The 15,000-nt window shown below is 40.3% G+C and overlaps 1 protein-coding gene across 2 annotated transcripts in view; it reads left to right on the top strand.

Annotated features, from left to right (window-relative positions):
* The window catches only part of LOC115217418, a 52,991-nt gene extending 38,274 nt beyond the window's left edge, over positions 1 to 14,717 (top strand). Inside the window, exons 5-8 of one of the 2 annotated variants that reach the window (XM_036507066.1) lie at positions 2,718 to 2,832; positions 6,596 to 6,644; positions 6,690 to 7,027; positions 13,575 to 14,717. In XM_036507066.1, the coding sequence (XP_036362959.1) occupies positions 2,718 to 2,832; positions 6,596 to 6,644; positions 6,690 to 7,027; positions 13,575 to 14,527 (1,455 nt within the window). In that variant the 3' untranslated portion in view covers positions 14,528 to 14,717. Of the gene's footprint in view, positions 1 to 2,717; positions 2,833 to 6,595; positions 7,028 to 13,574 lie in introns of both variants that reach the window. The other variant, XM_036507065.1, reaches the window with a different exon arrangement.
* Positions 14,718 to 15,000: the final 283 nt, after the last annotated feature.

Here is a 15,000-nt window from a genome sequence, read left to right as displayed (position 1 = left end):
ATATATGTATGTATCTATCTGTCTCTCCCTCTCTCAATATATATATATATATACATAGCCTTGTTTGGCACCTGTGCCGGTGGCACGTAAAACGCACCCACTACACTCACGGAGTGGTTGGCGTTAGGAAGGGCATCCAGCTGTAGAAATACTGCCAGATCAGATTGGAGCCTGGTGCAGCCTTCTGGCTTCCCAGATCCCTGGTCGAACCGTCTAACCCATGCTAGCATGGAAAATGGACGTTAAACGATGATGATGATGATATATTTTTTTTTTTTATCTAGTTTCAGCTCATAAGCTGTGGCCATGCTGGGGCACCGCCATTTGGTTTTACTACATGATTTTACTTCACTAATGCTTTTTAGCAATTGCCATTTGGTGCATGAGAGAGTTCAATGCAGCTGCCCTCATCTGCACCTCCTGCGGTGAAGTTGGTTCATCTGGGATACCTGACAAGAAGAGATCCAGTTTTATTTTAAAGACATCTGCATCCACCCCATGCAGGTCTCTTAGGTTCTTCGGGAGGATATTGAAGAGCTGTGGGCCTCGGAAGCCCAGGCTATCACAGTATCTTGTCCTACATCTTGATGGCAAATTTGGAGTCCTTGGTACTGTGCAGTGGCGCCCAGTTCTGGCATTTGTGTAACTCTCGATGCCAAAGTTTGGGACAAGTCCTTCTAGGATCTTCCAGATGTATATTATGGCATATCTTTCTCGCCTACGCTCTAAGGAATAGAGTCTCAATCTCTTGAGTCTTTCCCAATAGCTTATATGCGGCACAGAGGCTATCTTCTTCGTGTAGCTTCGTTGGATTGCCTCAAGTTCTGTGATTAACTTGACACTGGATGGTGACCATAGCTGAGAGCAATAGTCAAAGTGGCTTAGGACAAGTGTCCTCCAGAGGACCATCATGGTTTCCTGGTCTCTTGTTCTAAAGTTTCTAAGAATCCATCCTGTCAGCCGCCTACATTTCATTGCCAATTTAGCAACATGCACATAAAAGGTTGCATCATCACTCATGTAAATACCCAGGTCTCGCACTGATTGTGCCTCTGGGATTGCAATCCCTCCAGGTCCAGTGTATTTATTGGGTATTGCATTTAGTTTTAAGCATTCTGGCCTTTGCTGAATTTTCTTGAGAACAATCTTTTCTTAGTGGTCGACCATATGGGATCTACCTCTAGCATAATGGATGTCCACTAGTGGTCATCCCTCTTATATTTATGTAATATAATTTTTCTGAATCTTCAGATTTTTCAATATGCTAGGCCACTGGTTTTAAATTGATATTAATCAAACTAATATTCTCTATATTTCTCTGCCCCTCCCTCTCTCTCGTCTCTCTGTCTCAAGTGAAACCTGAAGATTTCTTCACACTTTAAAATCCTCCTCCTCCTCCTGCACATCATCATCATCATCATCGTCATCATCTTTGTTTTCCATTCTGGCATAGATTGAACAGTTTGACAGGAGCTGACAGATCAGAAGACTGCTCTAAAACTTTGCCGTCTTTTTTGGCATGGTTTCTATGACTGGATGTGAAGGTGCATGACTCAGTGGTTAGGGTATTTGTGTCATGATACTAAGGTCATGAGTTCAATTTCTGGCAGCACATTTTGTCCTTTAGCAAGACACTTTATTTCACATTGATATTCCAGTCCACTCAGCTGACAAAAAAGAGTTGCAACTGTATTTCAAAGGGCCAGCCTTATCATATTCTGTTTCACATGTCTGTGGAGTGCTCAGCCACTAGCACATTAATTTCATGAGCAGGCTGTTCCATTGGTCGAATTAACTGGAATGCTCATCATCGTAACCGATGCAGTGTCAGTTTGATGACTGGCTGCCCTTCTTAATGCCAATCTCTATACAGAGTGTATTGGGTGATATTTATGTGGCACCAGCAGTAGTGGGGTTACCAAGCAACTTGCAAGACGCACCTTCCCAAGTGAAGAACTTGTATAGTATTGAGGGATGGTAAAAAGCTGTCTTGGATCAGAGAAGAAACATGACTACCTCAGATGGAGAGAGAGAGAGAGAAAGAGGAAAGAGAGGATGATAAAAATGTGATGAGTTGGCTGTTTGTCCAAGTTAAAGCAACATCTAAAAGTGTTTAAATTGGTCATAAACAGCTCAATTACTCTACCGGTTTTATGTTCAAGCCATCCAGATTCTTCCTTTCATTTACTTTCTCTTTGCCAGAGCGGCTAATTGACTTCCATGCCAGTGGCACGTGAAAGGCACCATTCGAGTGTGATCGTTACCAGCCTCGCCTTACTGGCACCTGTGCCGGTGGCATGTGTAAAAAGATTCGAGCGTGGCTGTTGCCAGTACCGCCTGACTGGCCCCCGTAACAGTGGCACGTAAAATCACCCACTACACTCTTGGAGTGGTTGGCGTTAGGAAGGGCATCCAGCTGTAGAAACTCTGCCAGATCAAGATTGGAGCCTGGTGCAGCCATCTGGTTCGCCAGCCCTCAGTCAAATCGCCCAACCCATGCCAGCATGGAAAGCAGACGTTAAACGATGATGATGATGATGTCATTCTAAAAATAAACAATCAAATTATTGAAATCTCATAGCTACAAGATAATGCATGATTAATTCAAACCAATATGAATGAATAAGCATTATATTTGACAGGATAATCTGAATGCTTAAAGGGTTAAACTCCCTATCATGGCCCCTTTTTAATCCTACTTTTTCTGATTATTTCAGGTGAAACCTTTGGATCCTTATCCTTCAGTAAAGAACAAGTGTCAGTGTTACAAGTCATATGGACGATGTATAGTCTGTCGGACCACCGTAAGAAAGATGATCATCACTGGACTAAGTAAGTCATCCTTGTTGTTGTTTAGCCCTAGGTCAGTCCTGATTAATCAGTGGAGGCATGTAACTTGATGGTTAGGATGTTGGATGCATGATTTTAAAATTGTAATTTTGATTGCTGGACCAGGTGATGTGTTGTGTTCTTGAGTAAAACATTTCATTCTATAAATTATTTACATTATTTACTTTATTTACATTTGACGGATATTTGTCTTCATCTTGTTTGTTGTTAACACAACATTTCGGCTGATATAAGCTTCAACCTTCTTCAGGTGTCTTGGGGAAATTTTGAACCTGGGTTCTCATTTCTAAGGTATTTTTCGATGTTATCATTATTATTATTATCATTGTTATTGGAATCGAACTCGGAATCTTGGGGTTAGTAGCCCACGCTCTTAACCACTACACCATATGCCCATAGGCAATTATGGAGTGAATTTTAGGGCTTATAAATCTAATATTTTTCTATCCTTCCATAATACCGGTCGTCGAATGTAAATAATGTAAATAATGTAAATATCCATCGAACGTAAATAATGTACATAATTCCTTGTCTCTTAAGTATAGAACTGTATTTCATTCTATGTTGCTTCACTCCATCCAGCTGGCCGCTGCGGTGAACCTACAAGACCCAGAAAAAAGTCACTTGGAACAAATCTTATCAGAGATTCCACTCTAATGATTGTTAGTTTGCTGTCTTCAAGGTAAATTCCAATGAAAATTGAAATAGCAATACTTTTGTTGATCACACACACCCTGTTACCTACCCCAACTGAATCTACAACTGATGTCATGGTGATACAAGCTGTTTTGTTATAAAATATTTGTATTTAAATTAGAACCTTTCATTATAATTTTACCCTTAGGAATCAAAGGGGCTGGTTCCCACCACAAAGTTGCAGTGCTGTAGTTTGTGTGTCTCAATAGCCCCTAGAGCTGTGCCAGGGAGGGCTTCTCATGTCGAGAGAATAAAGGTCAGACTAATATTGACCATCTCTTCCTAGGGGTAGAAATGGGTTTATGTAGGGCCTAGACGTTGGACACTACTTTTCTGTTCTGATAAAGCATTTCCTTTAAAAATTAAACGGAAGCATTTATTTCCATACACCATATACTGGCACAGACCCAATATGTCAAAAATTATGACAACAAATGCATAAGTGCCCCCAAAATGTCATTCCTAGGATAATGGTTAACCCTTTAGCATTCAGATTATTCTGTCAATTGTAATGCTTATTAACTTATATTGTTTTGAATTAAACATGCATTTTCATGTAGCTTCAAGATTTTGATGATGCAATTGTTTATTTGTAATAATGACATTACAGGGTCTGTATGAGAGGCTGGATCTGGCCAATTTGAACATAAAACAAGTAGAACATTTCAGCTGGATATGGCCGGTTTAAATGCTAAGGGGTTAAAATAGCAGACCCTGGTTTCAGCCATAGCTTAGCTTAAGAATATTATTTGAAGTTGGTTGAGAGGCAAACCAATGGAAGTGTTGTATTGGCAAAACATTGAATAAAATGGAGAGATTAGTCTGAGAAAAGAAATAAACCAATGACATCATCATCATTTGAGATTAGTTTAAGATGCTAGCATGGGTTAGATGTTTCAACATGCTGTGGCATGATTTTTATGGCTGAATAGCCTTCCTAATGCCAATCAATTTACAGAGTGTACTGGATATTTATTGCGTAGTAGGGGCATGAGTGGTGTCACCATGTAACTCGCAAAACAAGATTCCCTTCAAATGGGGCGGAGTGTAGTATTGAGGGACGTGCCCTTATGCCAATAGAGGTTAACATATGACCAAGGAACAGGTGTCTTGCTGTAGAAGGGATACAGGGTTTGTCACAGTTGGACAAGAGAAGATGGGGGTAAAGATCTGTCTGGACATGCCCTCAAATTACAGGAAGGTGAACATAAGAGAAGTGGTAAAGAGGACTGGGCAGGGTGAGTGGGTTGGTAAGTTCATAAGAGTGTAGAAGGTGAGTGGCAGATGAATAGTGATGCGGGTAGAAGGCGGCGAGCTGGCAGAAACATAAGCGCGCCAGGCGAAATGTGTAGCCATATTTCGTCTGCCGATACGTTCTGAGTTCAAATTCCGCCGAGGTCAACGTTGGCTTTCATCCTCTCGGGGTCGATAAATTAAGTACCAGTTACACACTGGGGTCGATATAATTGACTTAATCCATTTGTCTGTCCTTGTTTGTCCCCTCTGTGTTTAGCCCCTTGTGGGTAGTAAAGAAATAGATGTGGGTAGAAGGTATAATGAGATTTGAAACTGCGTCTCCACATTATGGAGTTTAAGCCATGACATTACCTAACCCTGTTCATATGGAAAGGCTTTGTTATTAGCCAATCAGCAGCCAGTTTTCATATGATGACTCATTCTAGGTCCTTCAAGAATGTTCTTGATACAATGGTTGTAAATAGAGGTCGTTTGAGCACCAACTTGTAGTGCTTGCCAAACTGGTCTGCTTCACACACTCCTTTGTTTTCAACATAATCAGTTTAAATGGGTCCATGCTCAACCTGGATATCTGTTCTATCTGGTAGATATGAACTGATGTGTACGGCTTCTAATGTTTAATCAAGCTCCAGTACCAAGCCTTAGTATCCAGCTTAGCATCTACATTACAATCTATTTCTTACAGCTGCATCGGCTGGATGTGACGATTGTTGTAAATCTCGACCGACTGGAAATATGGCTTATGTGACATAAATAAAAATCGTAAATAGGCGCAGGGGTGGCTGTGTGGTAAGTAGCTTGTTTACCAACCACATGGTTTTGAGTTCAGTCCCACTGCGTGGTACCTTGGGCAAGTGTCTTCTACTATAGCCTCGGGTCGACCAAAGCCTTGTGAGTGGATTTGGTAGACGGAAACTGAAAGAAGCCCGTCGTATATATGTATATATATATATATGTGTGCATGTGTTTGTGTGTCTGTGTTTGTCCCCCTAGCATTGCTTGACAACCGATGCAGGTGTGTTTATGTCCCCGTTACTTAGCGGCTCGGCAAAAGAGATTGGCAGAATAAGTACTGGGCTTACAAAAGAATAAGTCCCGGGGTCGAGTTGCTCGATTAAAGGCGGTGCTCCAGCATGGCCGCAGTCAAATGACTGAAACAAGTAAAAGAGTAAAAGAGTAATTAATTATTTGTATGGCGTTGTCTCACACACATCATCATCAACAGCAACATGTGGAGGCACAATGGCCCAGTGTTTAGGGCAGCAGACTCGCGGTCGGAGGATCGCGGTTTCATTTCCCAGACTGGGCGTTGTGTGTGTTTATTGAGCGAAAACACCTAAAGCTCCACGAGGCTCTGGCAGGGGGTGGTGGCGACCCCTGTTGTACTCTTTTGCTTCAACTTTCTCTCACTCTTTCTTCCCGTTTCTTGTCCCCAACTTCCTATGCAACCGCTGAGTCTGGATGTGCATTCATCTGTCGATGCTCTCGGTGTCGGAGGTTGACTTGCTTTCTCTTCTGCGGGTCTTACGAATAGCAAAGGATCACATTTTGGACTTCTACAGACAATCCTGAGGTGCGATCTTGCGAGCTCTGGGACGAAGACCGCTTCGCTCAACAAACAACAAACAATCAGCAGCAACATGTATACAACAGAACCAAGCAACCACCACAGCAACAAAGAGAATACAGTAAGTAGTGATCATAGGTAAAGTGGTCAGTCGTGATTACCAGGTAAATAATTTGCACCTGAAAACAATAAAAAATACAGATTTTTACTCTTTTTCTCTTCCAGATGATTCTAAATGTAACGACTCAGCTAACTTGGAACCTGAAACTTTAAAACCTGTAAAGACTGTACCTGTAAAGACTGTACCTGTAAAGACTGTACCTGTAAAGACTGTACCTGTAAAGAGTGTACCTGTAAGGAATTCACCTGTAACTTTTCCATCTGGAAAGGATTTATCAACTATAAAGAATCAAGCACCTGAAAAGAGCTCTACAACTACAGCAAGAATTACTAAAAACATTGTACCACAGACTCGAAGCAATCGTACAGAAATTACAAAACCATTGTCACATTCTTCATCTTTGCAGCATTCCTCAACAACATCAAATACAAATGAAATCAAAGACAAAAATAAAACTGTTTTGTGGGCTGTTGTTGGCAGTTCAGTCGCTATACTTCTGGCTATCAGTTTCATCTGTTTTATGTGTTCAACAACAAGTAAGTTATTATTTCTACACCTGCTAGTTCCATTGGATTGCTCCACAAGAACTGTGTGGGTTGTATAGATCTTCAAATTTAAATGATTTAGCCTTAGTTTATTGTAACACTGCATTTTATTAACAAGTCAATTGCATATATAGGAGCTAACTCAGACAAAGTATAGATATGTAATCTAACAAAGGACTTCTATGTGGTCACTTGGCCTGCTTGAAAAAGTTGCCAGATTTCCATCACATTCCATAGTTTTAAGTAATGAAGGCTGAAGTTAACAAATATCATCATCATCATCATCATCATTTAACGTCTGCTTTCCATGCTAGCATGGGTTGGACAGTTCAACTGGGGTCTGGAAGCCAGAAGGCTGCACTAGGCCCAGTCTGATCTAGCAATGTTTCTACAACTGGATGCCCTTCCTAACGCCAACCACTCCGTGAGTGTAGTGGGTGCTTTTTACGTGCCACCGGCACAGGTGCCAGGCGAGGCTGGCAACGACCACGATCGGATGGTGCTTTTTATGTGCCACCGGCACAAACTACATTTAATGTGTTTTACATATAAAACAATACATAACCAGACCATTAATATATACATATATCTTCTGCCATATAATTATATTTAAAAACAATTATGTATATATTTTACATCCTTTCCAATCATCATCATCATCGTTTAACGTCCGTTCTCCATGCTAGCATGGGTTGGACGGTTCGACCGGGGATCTGGGAAGCCAGAAGGCTGCACCAGGCTCCAGTCTGATCTGGCAGTGTTTCTACAGCTGGATGCCCTTCCTAATATAAATCCTTCTTTGGATATTGTTTACCATTAGAATATACATTTATTTTTAGTAATTGACCACAAATTCTTTATTGAATTTAGATCTAGACATGCGGGGAGGGCATCCCATTATTTTATGTTCTTTGAAACCTTTCTTAGCCGAATGGTTAATAGTGAGTTTGGCAGAGTGTGAAGGAGCATTATCACGCATAAATATGCTCTTTAACTTGAAACTTCACAATGTTGACTAGTACCACTGGAAGAAGCTGTCATCTAGAAACTTACAATAATTTTCGGCACTTATTTTGAATCTATCATCATCGTTTAACGTCTGCTTTCCATGCTAGCATGGGTTGGACGATTTTGACTGAGGGCTGGCGAACCAGATAGCTGCACCAGGCTCCAATCTTGATCTGGCAGAGTTTCTACAGCTGGATGCCCTTCCTAACGCCAACCACTCCAAGAGTGTAGTGGGTGCTTTATACGTGCCACTGTCACGGGGGCCAGTCGGGCAGTACTGGCAATGACCTTGCTTGAATCTTTTTACACATACCAGCAGCACAGGTGCCAGTAAGGCGACTTTGGTAACGATCATGCTCAAATGGTGCCCTTTTACATGCCACCGGCACGGAAGCCTGTTGGCTGCTCTGGCAATGATCACGCTCGGCTGGTGCTCTTGGCACCCTACTAGCAAGGGCACAAGTGCCAGTAAAGCGACGCTGGTAACAATCACACTTGAATGGTGCCTTTTATGTGCCACTGGCACAGAAGCCGGTTAGCTGCTCTGTCAACGATCATGCTCGTATGGTGCTCTTTGCACCCTGCTAGTACGTATGCCAGTCGTCGAATGTGCTTTTGATTTCGATTTCACTTGCCTCAACAGGTCTTCACAAGCAGAGTTTTGTGTCCAAAGAAGGAAAAGGTACGCATAAGCGGGCTGGGTATGCTCCTGGCATAGGCCACAGGTTATGGTCTCATTTGGCTTGCCGGGTCTTCTCAAGCACAGCATATTTCCAAAAGTCTTGGTCGCTAGTCATTTCCTTGGTGAGGCCTAATGTTCAAAGGTCGTGCTTCACCACTTTATCCCAGGTCTACCTCTTATCAGCAACCTTAAATGGACCTGTAATGTCTCCTTCAACTTTACCAGCCCAAAACATGATTTCTCCACCACCCTGCTGTCTTCTTAATCATGTTGGTTGATTTTTTTCTATGTAACACTCAGCCTCTCGCCCATCCATCAGGCCCTAACCCTAACCAATCTTGTGATCATGAGTGCAACACCTTAACCACCAGGCCATGCATCCTCATTAGTACATAAATAATATTAATATCAATACACACACATACATATATAGGGGTTGGACAAAATATTGGAAACACCTTGTTAAATGCAAGTGTTATTATTTAAAATGGAATTGGTTTTCCTTTGGTGCCAATCACACCTTTAATATGTCAGTAGATTGACTCATACAAGTCAGGGGTATTTTGACCTGTCCTTCACGTAAAACCTAATTCAGTAGCAATGGTGTGGGGAAGCATTTAGTCACTTGTGGCTCCAAAATGAACCACAAATGTTTGATTATATTGAGATCCGGTGAATGTAATGGCCAATCCAAATGTTGAGCTTCACTTTTGTGATCTTTGTACCAATTTTGACTAACATTAGCCAAGTGAATCTGTGCGTTATATTCCTGGAAGATTCTGCTACCATCAGGGCTCAGTATTTGTAATGTAGGATGGACATGGTCAGTCAAAATACTCAGATAATCTTTGGCATTAACACTGCCATACAGAACAGCTAAAGGGCCAAGAGAATTCTGTGATGTAGCTGCCCAAAATCTTCAAAAAGCCATATTGGAGCTTCATGTGAGAGGGGGTCAATCATTCAGGGTTGAAGATATCCTTGGACTGTTTCTAGTTTTAAACCCATTCTGAAGTGGGAGAAAGAGGGAATGGTGGTGCATCAAATAAGATGCCATTGTTTTATTGAGCCTTGACCACTTCTAATTGTCTAGACACCATTTTTCCCATTTATCAATGTAGAAGGAGCACAAGACAAGTTTAGCGGTTGCAGCCCTCCTATGGTATCCAGCATTATGGAACTCACAGTGAATGGTTTTAACTGACACAAGATTGGCAAACTGATGGTTTTGCTCTGCTGTCATTTCTGCTTCTATAGTTTCATGGTTTCTAGACACAGTACACTCCACTATTCTATGATTCCTCTCTCAGAGCTTTACCCTCCATCAAAAATTTTGCTTACCTGAGCTGTTCCTTGATTTTGGAATGCTTACATCGTTTTTGAGACTGTTGCATTTAACCCTTTAGTATTTAAACCAGCCGTATCTGGCCCAAATATTCCCCCTGTTTCATGTTCAGACTGGCCAGATCCAGCTTCTGACACCTACCCTACAATGTCAATCTAAATATAGACAGTAACATCATCAAAATCTCAAATCTATGAGATGGTATATGATTAATGGAAAATAATATGAACGAACAAGCTTTACATTTTTCAGAGTAATCCGAATACTTGAGAGTTAAACATGAAGTGTTTCGGCAGTTTTAATTAGTGAATCTCCAGCCATCTGCATTCCAACCATTTGTCTTCTGTGGAAATCAGACAGGTTGTGCATTTTAAGAAATAAAACCAGAGGCTATACCAAGTAGTATAAGACATAGATAATACAATGTGTAGGAACATATATATATATATATATATATATATACACATACAGACTAGAACACTTTTGAATTTGTCATATTGCCAATACGAAAAAATAGTTAAATATAAAGTGGTGTTGCCATTATTTTTTTCAACATCTGTATTGTGCGTATGAGCATATGGATGTGTGTGTGTGCGCACATGCACATGTGTGTATACACATATATGTGTATGTATATATATACACTTGCGTCGGAAATTAATTAGCACTTCTCAAATTTCTACTTGTTCTTACATTTTCTTAATTTAATTAACTTATTATCAGAAACAAACTCGTTTTTAATCAAAAATTTATTTAACCCTTTAGTATTTAAACCGGCCATATCCGGCCAAAATATTTCATCTGTTTTATGTTCAAACTGACTGGATCCAGGCTCTCACACCTACCCTACAATGTTATTCTATATTAGGTAATTACACCATCAAGATCTTGAAGATATGAGATAATGCATGATTAATTCAAATCAATGGGAATCAATAAGCATTATGTTTGATAGGATAATTGGAACACTAAAGGGTTAAACATATCCCAGCACACCACATAATTGTTATTAATTGTGAAATTTAGTCAATATCTTGTTGCACCTCCTTTGGCAGCAATGACAGCTGCTACGCGGGTCGGCATGCTGTCTATGAGTGCCTGCAGGTACTGTGCAGGGATGGCCCCTCATGCAGCAAGAAGTGCCCCAAACAGCTCGTGTCGGTTCCTGTATTGCTGCACATTCAAATCCCTACCCAATCGACTCCAGAGGTTCTCAATAGGGTTCAGGTCAGGTGACTGGCCGGCACGTACTCCTCGCCACCAAAGAGGTATCCCGTACTATCTCAACGTACTTTGCTACGTTGATGTTGCCTTCGACGGCATAGAGCCGCCCAACACCACTGTAGCTGAACGCCCCTCACACCATCAGACCACCCCCACCATGCTTCATGGTGAGCAAATCAAGGGTGCTAATTAATTTCTGACGGTAGTGTATATATATATATATATATATATATATATATTCATCATCATCGTTTAACGTCTGCGTTCCATGCTAGCATGGGTTGAACGGTTCAACTGGGGTCTTGGTAGCCAAGAGGCTGCACCAGGCCCAGTCTGATCTGACAATGTTTCTACGGCTGGATGCCCTTCCTAATGCCAACCACTCTGTGAGTGGAGTGGGTGCTTTTTACATGCCACCGGCACGGAGGCCATATATATATATATATATATAATATATATATATATACACACAAAATGAGATAGGGGTTTAATGATAATATTATGAGGGAATATTATTCCAAACTTACAGGGAAAAATTCAATTTAGATATATTAAATCAAATTTCACAAAATATATTATGTATATAGATATATATATATATATATATATATATATATGTATGTATGTATATACATATAAATGTATAAGTATGCATATATATATGTGTGTGTATATATACATGTATGTGTGTGTGTATATATATATATATATATATATATATATATATTTTTCGCTTTGTGCCTTTGTCTTCAAAATGTCCTTCACTTCCAGTACAAAATGAAAGCAATTTGGCATATGTTAAACATCACTGAATGAAGGCTGTTATATCAACATGCTACAAATGTAAATAAACGCAGAAAGTCCTCCATTAACAGATCACGGTTCCACCAGTTGCCATTTAGGCATCTGTTAGTGTTGACATAACATTTACATAGTATTAGTTGCTTTGGTAGTTTCACATATCTTGCCCTAAATTGTAATAGTTCTAGCACTGAGAAGTCTCTGATTGTCCCCCCCCCCGTAGATATTACAGTATTTATTGATTGTAAATGTGATAGTAAATTATAATATAACCAACAGTAAGTTTCAAAGTAAGGCTAAATAAATAGGTGTGACTAAGATATTTAATTATGGCGTTATATGTCACTTTAATTGGCCGTTTTAGAATTTTTTTGTTTTCACTGTTTAGTGAACAGACATTGTTTTTTTTTTGTTTTTTTTTTGTGTTGCATCATGTTAATTCATTTTTCTTTTATTCATGTTTTTTTATTTGTTTAAATTTTTTTCCTTTTATTATGTGACATCAAATCAATTTCACTTTGTATTGGAGATCAAAGTAATTTTGAAAATGAATTTATTGAGATTATGATGTATACACACATGTGTATCATCATCATCGTCTAACGTCTGTTTTCCACGCTAGCACGGGTTGGACGATTCGACCAGGGTCTGGGAAGCCAGGGGCTGCACCAGGCTCCAGTCTGATCTGGCAGTGTTTCTACGGCTGGATGCCCTTCCTAACACCAACCACTCCGCGAGTGTAGTGGGTGCTTTTTACGTGCCACCGGCACAGGTGCCAGGGGAGTCTGCCATCGGCCACGATCGGTTGGTGCTTTTAACATGCCACCGGCATGGAAGCCAGTCAAGGCGGCACTAGCATCAGCCACGTTCGGATGGTGCTTTTTATGTGCCACCGGCACAGAAGCTAGTCGAGGCGGCGCTGGCATCGGCCACGTTTGGATGGTGCTTTTTATGTGCCACCGGCACAGGTATCACAACGAGCCTCGTGCTAGTAGAGTATTAAGAGCACCATCCGAGCGTGATCGTTGCGAGAGCGGCTATCTGGCCTCTGTGCCGGTGGCACGTAAAAGACTCCATTCGAGTGGGATCGTTACCAGCATCGCCTTACTGGCACCCACATGGAACACTGGTCTCTGACAGGATTACCCATTTATATATGGGTTTAGTGAAGCAACATGAAATGAAGTGTTTTGCTCAAGAACACATTCTTCCACCCAGTCTGGGAACCAAACCTATGATCTTGCAATCATGAGAACCACCCCTTACCCACTATGCACCTTCACATATGTGTGTGTATATATACACATACACACAGAAGGCATGTATGTGTGTATACAAAGATTTACATCTCTGATGAAAGATTTCTGAAAATTCAATGATTAAAATTTTTTTAAAAAACTTTTTGTAGTATTTGTTTTATTGCGTTTGTTTATATATTCTTTCTCTTTTAATTCATTATTTATTTATTTTCCTTTCAGGAGAAAGCCTAACTGACAAGAAAATCTTGTTTCTATACTCTCACGACCACCAGCATCATCTCGACGTCGGCAAAGCCATGGCAACATACCTGCAACACTTCAAGTGCCATGTTCTTTATCCACCGTTATTCGCTGAGGAAGAGATAAAACAATGGTTACACAAGACAGTTGCTGATTGTGATTTTGTCTTACTGCTACATTCGGAATGCATTAAACGCCAGAGTGAACCATGGGCTTCTGGTTTAGAATATCCACAGTTACGAGACAACCGAAATGAAAATGTCCTGATGTCAATTCTTACCATGATTAGAGAATGTCCTCTCTTGCAGTTATATCATTCGAAATACATCTCGTGCCGCTTGGAACACTTGTCCGAGGGTTATGTTCTCACTGAATTTCCTTCGGTTCAAAATTTCGTCCTGACCAGAGACCTGAAGAAGCTGGTTTACTATATCCATCGTATTCCCCCTAACAGTGTTCTCAAAACATTAACATTGAGATCTTCTGATAGTTCGACTTCCTCAATGGCACTACAGCAGGCAGCTCAAAAAGCTGCTGAATTTGAAAAAAATAAAATGTGGTTCACTCAGAAGTACAGTTACTTGGTGCCACGTTGTGGCGTATTAAACGACAAATGCGATTGCCGTTCTGCATTAAACGAAGAATTCGACGGCACGGTTGACATCCCCAAATTACCACTAAACTCCTTTCACGATGTGAATTTTGATGATTCCATGTCCAAACGATGCTATTATTTCAACGATATACACTCGTTTTCGGAAATGTCACAGGTCAGTTCTGAACTAGCAATGCTAAATGAGCGCAATGACCAGCGATATAAAAACAGATACAGCCTCTTGCCTTCATTGTCTGAAGGTGTCACAGACTGTGTGAGCAACTGGACAGATGTAACATATGCCTCAAGTCGTGGCTCAAATCCAGTGTGTGTTTGAAAGAACCAAGGCACAGGGCAGGTGGGTTCATATTTGTGTGTGTGTATACATATATATATATATACATATATATGTATATGAGGATCCCCATCTTTCCTTGAGTTCAATCTAAGGGATTGTTGTTTTTTTTTTAATGAACACATATACAGAGTGTGATATATATATATATATATATATATATAATATATATATTTATATAGTGTATTGTTCCATGATGGTAAGATCAACAAAAAAAGTACTCCATGTTGTGAGAGATAAATATTATTTGATAAATACAATATATGTTTTTATGTGCTACTCTTAGTTTCATGTGCTGAGAACATGCCAAACATTGTTTTATAACACACTTGGTGTCCCAGCACAATCATCAGACACTATACACATGGCATAATGAACTAAAAAGGAACACCAGGAAAAAAGTGAGAAAAGGTAAGAAGGAAGTATATATAAAAAGTTGAAGTTTAAAAAATCAG

Source organism: Octopus sinensis, linkage group LG11 (assembly GCF_006345805.1).
Source record: "Octopus sinensis linkage group LG11, ASM634580v1, whole genome shotgun sequence".
NCBI classification, from domain to species: Eukaryota; Metazoa; Mollusca; class Cephalopoda; order Octopoda; family Octopodidae; genus Octopus; species Octopus sinensis.
The sequence above is the reverse complement of the archived record's forward strand: the minus strand, read 5'-3'. Positions and strand labels throughout refer to the sequence as shown.